The following is a 7,916-nucleotide window of genomic DNA, read 5'->3' as shown; positions in this document are numbered from 1 at the left end:
AATAGAATTATTATGTTACAAGCAGTTTTAGAAATAATTACTAATGAAACTTCTTCAGGCCTTAATTTGCTGACTACCACTAATACTCAAATGAGGACTGCTATTTACCAAAATAGATTGGCTCTAGATTACCTTCTAGCCAAAGAAGGAGGAATTTGTGGAAAATTTAATCTAACCAATTGCTGTATCCAGATAGATGATAATGGAAAAGCAATTGAAGAAATCACAGACCGTAGGAGGAAGCTTGCCCACGTTCCAGTTCAAACCCGGGATGGAATCTTAGACACCTCCAGATGGTTTGAAGGAATGTTTAGAGATTGGAAGAGAATTTTATTCCTCATAGCTCTGGCTTTTGAAGGATTGATGATATTACCTTATTTGATACCTATAAGATCAATGGTTACTAGCACGATTTCTGGAATAACATTTGTGGCTTCGGAAAGGCAGGACAAGCCTGCCAAAGTTCTTACTTTGATACCAGTACCCAATCAATATTCACCATTGTTCAAGCAATAGAAAACATTCTATTTGTCTTAAAAGGGAGGAAATGAAAGGACCCCTAAAGGATTAGAGCATACACAGAGTGTAACCTAATTCAGCTTTTGTTAAATTGCTGTTGAGAGAAGCTCCATTGTAACCTAACATGCCAACTTCATAGATAAAAACTTCTAGGCAAATTGCCAAGCTTAGCCTAGTAAAGCAACAAGTGGATTTTGTAAAATAATCTTGCTTGCAACTTGAAATGTGTGTTCAGCATTCCCTAGCAAAGCTCTATCTTATATGACAGAAAATGTATTTCTTTCCTCTTCTAAAGTCTATTGTTTTCAGTGGGGTGAGAAAAATCATGAGGTTTGTGTAACATGAAATGATGTTTCTAACACTATGATGATCTGTACAAGTTGTGCAAAGACTGTAAGAAGTTTGACAAAAAGTTTTTTTCATGACTGGACGGTGAGGTTCGCACCTGTTTTTTCTCTCTCTCTCTATGCCTGCTCTATTAAGGTGGGAAACAAAAATGCTGTTAAGTCTTTTTGCTTTATGCAGAAAATAAAGACTGATTATCAGTAGTTTCGTGTTCAGTTTCATTGGAATTATCAGCTTCTGAGCTGAATTCAAAAAGCTTACACTAGTTTCCTACTTTTGATTTTTTTTAGTTTTTAATTGTAAGCTGTACAGAATCATTCGTAGTCAGTGGCCTGATGTTAACAAATGTAAAAATAACACATTTTCTTTCATTTGAAAACCATCTTTTATTTTAGAATGATCAGTTAAGCAGGGACAGAAAAGCGTTCTAAGCCATTTTCTTTGGTTAGAAATCGCCCGAGATTTTAATTCAAGAATTGGGTCGTAACTGGCAATTCTCTTTCTGGAGAGCCTAATCTAATGTGGGGTCACATCTAGAAATAATAGACGTTAAGTCAGTGTGGGAATAACAATGGCAAAGAACCCACAAACAGTCCAATTGAATGGTGAAACTTTTAAAGGGAAAGCCTATTAATAAGATCCAGTCCAGTCACTGTTTTAAAAGATCCGTCAGGCATTTTCGTAAAACAGCGTTTTTTGAATTAAGAAGTGTGGACTCCCGGACTCCCGCTGCCGGTCATGCTTAACACCTTGGAGTCACGAAGTTTGAATAACGCTGAGGTAAGCAACTAGCTCCCCGTCGTTCATTACATTGACCTAATTTCCCTTCCCTATGGCGACACTCGGAAAAGAACGAAAATTATCGCGAGTTCTGTCCTCGCGTTGAAAGGAAAGCAAGCAACGTCACTTCCTTTCCGGAGAAAGACTTTGTGATTGGTGGGCAGCAGAGTATATATATTCGTGATCAGGCGTCGCGGCCCTCTTTCTCTTCGACATCAGAGAACCCTTCATACGGCGTTGTCATCTCGTGAGTCATATAACGCGTGTTAAGAGGTTGCATTGTGCTCTCTTGGGCCAATCAAAGTGGCTGGGCGGTGGGAAACGGCGGCATTGGGAAGAGGCAGCTACCTCTACTTTGGGTTGCCGAAATGGCTGGTATGCCCCGCATGTTTCAGGCCTCCCGCCATTCTGGCGCTAACGACCGTTTTGAAACTTTCGTATTCCAAACCATATTCCAAATCGAGCGCTGTCACATATTTACTTGAGTTCAAAATTGAAACAAAGGCATTGAAAATTAGTAGTATGCGAGGCCATATTATTAATCTGGTTAGGTTTTTGATGTACATACAAATGCAAAACATACTGGTCTTTGATTTGTGGTTCCGTTCGTAGCCCAGACGTCTTTTAACATTGCATCTCAATATTACTCTTTTTCAGCTATTAAAAGTTATCCCCAAAAGTATGAGGGAGATAATGATGCATGGATTGAGGTTTTCCATTGCATGACCTTTGGATCGTTTTCTTTTTCTTAAAAGATGTCAGTCAGTCTTAAGTATTGATGTACTTAATATTTTCATATTTTCATCCCAGCAGAATCAGTTTGACTTATAAGAACTAGAAAGAATTCATTAAAATGGTACAGGGATAACATTTCAGGTCTGTAAAATGCTGAAGATGTATATGCTAAATAAGTAACAGCTGCTGTACTCATACTTGTGCTATGACCAAAGCATTTCTTCCAAATTTTGAAGCATTCAAGTTGTGTAGCTTTCTCATTAAAACTACTCAGAGTCTGAGTAAGTTGATATATTTTTAAAAAAATGTCATTTGATTGCTACAGTAATGTGTTTTTTTTTAGATTACAATGTAGTTGCTGAATACTGGAACATTTTTCATAAACCAAGTTGGAAATATTAGAACAATAATTTAAGTTTATTGATTCTCACTTTATAAACTGACTTATAGTTACAGTTTTCTCTATAGTGACAGTGATAGATTGTTATTACTTCCATTTTATAGTTGGGCAGTACTGATTAAAACATATATTAAAATAGACAACTATGCTGATTTTTGCTCTAGGTTTCCTGTCGTTGCTTTAAAAGGAAACTTTCACAATGTCCGGAGGCCTTGATGTTCTACAGATGAAGGAGGAAGATGTCCTCAAATTCCTTGCTGCAGGAACCCATTTGGGAGGCACCAATCTAGATTTTCAGATGGAACAATATATATATAAAAGAAAAAGCGATGGTAAAAAATTGATTTTTTTAAATTGTTAATTATAGGCTTCACTTTATGTTAGTGATGCCAGAGTCATCATTGTGCACAATAGTGGGGTTTACTGTCAGAATTTATAAATTCCAAGTTGGTACATACAGAATATTTCCCCTACGTGAGTTTTCTTCCTTGTTCCAAAGGTTAAAAAAGGCTTTCTTTCAGGTGAGCCTTGTTCATGTTTAATTTGGCCTAATTGAGACCAAAATTAGTTTTGGGATTGAAACCAAAACTAATTTTGATAGAACAAGTCATGAACTGAAACACACCTTTTCTTCCCAATACACGGGCCTTTTAAAAAATTCAGTGGCACAAGAGTCGATTTCCCCTTATATGATGCTGATATTTTCATGGAGCTCTATTACTGAAATCAAGTGAGACCTTACTTAAAGCAGGTTGGTATGTGTTTTAACTGCACACTATTAAAACTTGGAGCTGAGGCCATTTTCTGGCCAATTAACTCTTGAGTGTCGGAAGTGTGCTAGAGTAAATTTCAGCAGGATGTTCGCTAATACCAGTAGAGTATTTCTGTGTGACTGGGGTTTGATAGTAGTTGCTGCCACATTCCAGATTTTCTAAGACAACTGTAGATGAGGGCTGGATTTTATGCATTTTGTTGAGCATTCCCATATTTGATTGGAAAACCTACATCTTTTTATTGAGGTATTTACATCATCAATCTGAAGAGAACCTGGGAAAAACTGCTATTAGCTGCCCGTGCCATTGTAGCTATTGAGAACCCAGCAGATGTCAGTGTTATCTCCTCCAGGAATACTGGGCAGGTATGGATACACTTGGCCAGAAGGTGAAAATTGTATGTCCCATCAGAAACCATTTAAGAACAAGTAATATGAATTAAATTTTCTTTAAGTCAAACTTTTGACAAAAGAAATAAAATACATTTTGTGTCTGGTGCTTCAAAATGACATTCTCCAATTCATTCTTGGTTGTACTTGCAAAATTAATAATTAGCAGACTAACAGCTGGAAGGGACCATATAGGTCATCTAGTCCAACCCCCCTCACTCAAGCAGGAGACCCTACACTATATTTGGCAAATGACAGTTCAATTGCTTCTTGAAAGTCTCATGTAATGAAGCTCCCACAACATCCAAGGGCAAGCTGTTCCATTGGTTGATTGTTCTCACTGTCAGAAAGTTCCTCCTTAATTCTAGGTTGAATCTCTCCTTGGTCAGTTTCTATCCATTATTCCTTGTCTGGCCTTCAGGTGCTCTGGAAAATAGCTTGACCCCTCAAATATTGGAACACTGCTATCATGTCTCCCCTGCTCCTTCTCTTCACTAGAGTAGCCATGTAATTGTTTTATTGATTTGGGGGAATGTACATTCTTGTGCCATATCCGTCATCAGACGTTAGAAACATATAATCCATTTTGTCATTTCTTTTATCTGTAGCGTGCTGTTTTGAAATTTGCTGCAGCTACTGGTGCAACCCCAATTGCTGGCCGGTTCACTCCTGGCACATTTACAAATCAGATCCAGGCTGCTTTTCGTGAACCCCGCCTTTTGGTAGTCACTGATCCAAGAGCTGATCATCAGCCACTGACTGAAGCATCTTATGTAAACATTCCCACTATTGCTTTGTGTAATACAGATTCTCCTCTACGTTATGTGGATATTGCTATTCCCTGCAACAACAAGGTACTATGTCTTCCAGTACGTTTTATGTTTTTTTTCAAAAAGCACTTCTAGCTGTGGTGGTTGTGTAAAACATTTTTAAGTAGGTCTGATATAAAATTTGTTTTCAGGTTTTAAACATTTTTGGAGAGAGGGAAATATATGCACGCTTGTTAGAACTCAGAACTGAGGATAGTTTCTATCCGAAGAACTTCTGAGTGTAGGAAGTGTGCTACATCAGCTTTTGCAAGTCTTTTCGCTAACACCATAAGAACCTCTTGGGTTCAATGAATGGGGTTTGATAGTGATTCTTGCTACATATTTATAACAAACTCTTAGCTGAAGAAAATCAAGCTGGGTTAAGCTATATTTTGTTTTCTTCTTGAATTGTTTAATAGCGTGATCCTTTTATTTAGACTTGGTTAAATAATTATTCATGAACTTAAATGAATGTGTTGAAAATCTGATCAACCAATATCTAACAAATGTTTAGGGAGCTCACTCAGTTGGTCTGATGTGGTGGATGTTGGCTCGAGAAGTCCTGCGAATGCGTGGCACTATTTCCCGTGAGCATCCATGGGAAGTTATGCCTGATCTCTATTTCTACCGAGATCCTGAAGAGGTAAAAATGTAACATATATTTGACTAGATTTATAATTACTTTCTGATTGAAATAAGTGGTTTTGCATTGGTAATATGACCTTATGTTTTCTACAATGTGTGATCTGATAATCCTGAAAAAGGAAGTATTAAATGCGTCAAGGAGATACTTTGCTTAAATACAGAAATCCATAGTGCACAGTATAAGTTTGTACTCATTTTCAAACTAGGCTCAGAAAAGGTTTTGATGCTATCCAGAAAATTTTAATTTATAGTTGTAACTTGATTTGCCTCCTCTTCAGATTGAAAAAGAAGAACAGGCTGCAGCTGATAAGGCAGTTACCAAGGAGGAGTTCCAGGGTGAATGGACAGCACCTGCCCCTGAATTCACTGCACCTCCACAACCAGAGGTGTCTGATTGGTCTGAAGGGGTACAAGTGCCTTCTGTCCCAATTCAGCCTTATCCCACTGGTAAGTAGATATTACTATGGTAAGTGTAATTGGAAAGAAGGCTGAGTGGACGATGTATCATATAGATAATTTAAGTTATGATAATTGGTAAACTAATTCCCTTTTGAGAACGTGGTAAATTCAAGAAATGCAAAGTTTGAGAAAGAAGTGGTAGGAGCCAGTATCTAAAACATGGACACACAGAGCTCAGACATCCATTCTCATTCTCCATTAATCTATTCAGTTAGCTTTCTTTATTCTCCTTTTCCAGTTGCCTCTTGGTAGTTTTTAAAATGTTTCCACTTATATTATGCTGGAAATTTTAATTTCAAATTGCTACTCAGGCATAGCACAGGTTTTACTGTTTTGAAAGTAATACCTTCATCTAAAATGTGCAACAAGTCAGTTTGCCTCTACATTTGTGGTGGGGGAGACACTTATTTGCTGGAAGAGGAGTTTAAAAAAGGAACCTGAATTAGATGGTTTTATCCATTGAAGTTCTCTACTAGAAATATTTTATATTAACTGATATAGGAGCACACTGTTCCAAGGACCTGTTGAATATCTTCTTTCTCTGCAGAGCATACCAAGCAATTTCTCTACTGTGCTGTTTGGGACAGAAAGCCGTTTGAATTAAATTACTTGAATTAAATCCTTCAAATCAAATGCCATTTTGAGTGTTCTTGAGATATTCCTATTTCACAAAAGTCTATTTAATTCAGGATACATGAAGATCCTTCCAGTTCATGGGTTTATGTCGGAAATCAAAGTCATCCTTTAGATCAGCTTGATTCACATAAAAGTGGGCCATTTGAAATTCTCTGTTTTGTACTTAATTGAAATGACTGATTCTATTCATCTTTGTAATAGAGATTTTCAAGATTTGTAATTGTAGTTCAATTGCTAATCATGGAGAATAATCTCAAAATATGATAATGAAGATTGAGGAAGTTACTTATATTTTTCAAAGCCCAGTGTGATTTTATGTCTTTTCAGAGGACTGGAGTTCACAGACTGCCACTGAAGACTGGTCTGCAGCTCCCACAGCTCAGGCTACTGAGTGGGTTGGTACTGCCACAGAATGGTCCTGATTAAGCAATAGCAATTCAAAAATTACAATTGAAGAATAAAATATCTTCCTTGTTAACTAAGATTTGTTTGTTGTTTTCTTACATTTTTGTTGATCTGGGAAATTATGCAGGATCAGCCCTTATTAATATATGGAAGATTGAGGTAGGGATGTTCACCTGGGAAAGTGAGAGCCAAGAAGTTGACAGCTGGTGCTGTAATTTCAGAAATTGCGTCACTGTAGCCACTAGGATTTGCCAAGATACATTCATCCCAAAAGCAAATAGCATGTCAAGTTGCAGGGCTTAAAGAAAGAAACATTTTTATTCCCTAAATTCTATCTTGTTAGTTTTTGATACCTTTTCTATGCTGAGAAAAATGGAGTGCTTTTTTCTCCTTTGATACAGAAGAAAGATGTGGGATTTGTGAATGGACAAGCCTTAATACGGGGTTTCTCTAAAGGCTTTCTGGCTGAGCATCTTAAATTCTGCTATATTATACAAGTGTTTGAAATGCACACTTCACAAGGTCAAGCATGATTAAACATGATTTGTTATTAAAGTCTGGTGTAGAATAGTGCCAAAGGTGGGCTGTATTTTTAAAAAGTGTTTTGAATCACATGAAAGAATTAGCTTTATCTGTCATTCAAATAACATTCTTTCAGCTGGGAAAGACGCTACTTTTTTTTTAATGCCATGTTCTAAATAGTTTGGGAACAAGGAAAATATTTTGCCCTGCAACCTTTGTTACATTTCAGTAAATCACTTAATAGTTGACTTTAGAATAGGGTTATTAGATTGTGCATTCTAACTTGTGATAGCAATTTGGCTAAAAGGTTTTCTGAGGTTTACAGAATATGTGTAGAATTCATTTAATATCAGAACAAAACATAGTTGTGGTCTCTGAAATCTTAAGCTGTTTCAGATGTCCTAGTTCAGTGATGGCTAACCTTTTGTTGTCGTGTGCTGAAATGCAATGAATGCACCCATAATGTGATGCTCTCCCTCCCCCCATGCTCTGTTTTGGG

General features: G+C 37.1%; 1 protein-coding gene and 2 non-coding genes across 3 annotated transcripts; all 3 read left to right on the top strand.

Moving 5' to 3' along the window:
• The first annotated feature begins 1,781 nt into the window (after nucleotides 1-1,781).
• Nucleotides 1,782-6,974, top strand: RPSA (ribosomal protein SA). Its single transcript, XM_032237582.1, has 7 exons — nucleotides 1,782-1,891; nucleotides 2,944-3,111; nucleotides 3,799-3,917; nucleotides 4,550-4,795; nucleotides 5,265-5,393; nucleotides 5,674-5,842; nucleotides 6,818-6,974. The coding sequence occupies exons 2-7, from the start codon at nucleotides 2,979-2,981 to the stop codon at nucleotides 6,910-6,912; spliced, it is 891 nt and encodes a 296-aa protein (XP_032093473.1). The 5' UTR covers nucleotides 1,782-1,891; nucleotides 2,944-2,978; the 3' UTR covers nucleotides 6,913-6,974.
• Nucleotides 3,547-3,702, top strand: LOC116523115. Its single transcript, XR_004257042.1, has one exon. It is a non-coding gene; the product is annotated as a small nucleolar RNA SNORA62/SNORA6 family (small nucleolar RNA).
• On the top strand, nucleotides 4,933-5,093 carry LOC116523116. Its single transcript, XR_004257043.1, has one exon. It is a non-coding gene; the product is annotated as a small nucleolar RNA SNORA62/SNORA6 family (small nucleolar RNA).
• Nucleotides 6,975-7,916: the final 942 nt, after the last annotated feature.

The sequence above is a fragment of the Thamnophis elegans genome, chromosome Z, assembly GCF_009769535.1.
Source record: "Thamnophis elegans isolate rThaEle1 chromosome Z, rThaEle1.pri, whole genome shotgun sequence".
Classification (NCBI taxonomy): domain Eukaryota; kingdom Metazoa; phylum Chordata; class Lepidosauria; order Squamata; family Colubridae; genus Thamnophis; species Thamnophis elegans.
Note: the sequence above shows the minus strand (reverse complement) of the source record. Positions and strands in the feature narration are given on the sequence as shown.

Bases quoted from the DNA above. Each gene is read 5' to 3' on its own strand.
- RPSA (XM_032237582.1), top strand. From the start codon at position 2,979: ATGTCCGGAGGCCTTGATGTTCTACAGATGAAGGAGGAAGATGTCCTC. The intron at 5,394-5,673 runs GTAAAAATGTAA...CCTCCTCTTCAG, and splicing joins TCTACCGAGATCCTGAAGAG to ATTGAAAAAGAAGAACAGGC. The intron at 5,843-6,817 runs GTAAGTAGATAT...ATGTCTTTTCAG, and splicing joins AATTCAGCCTTATCCCACTG to AGGACTGGAGTTCACAGACT.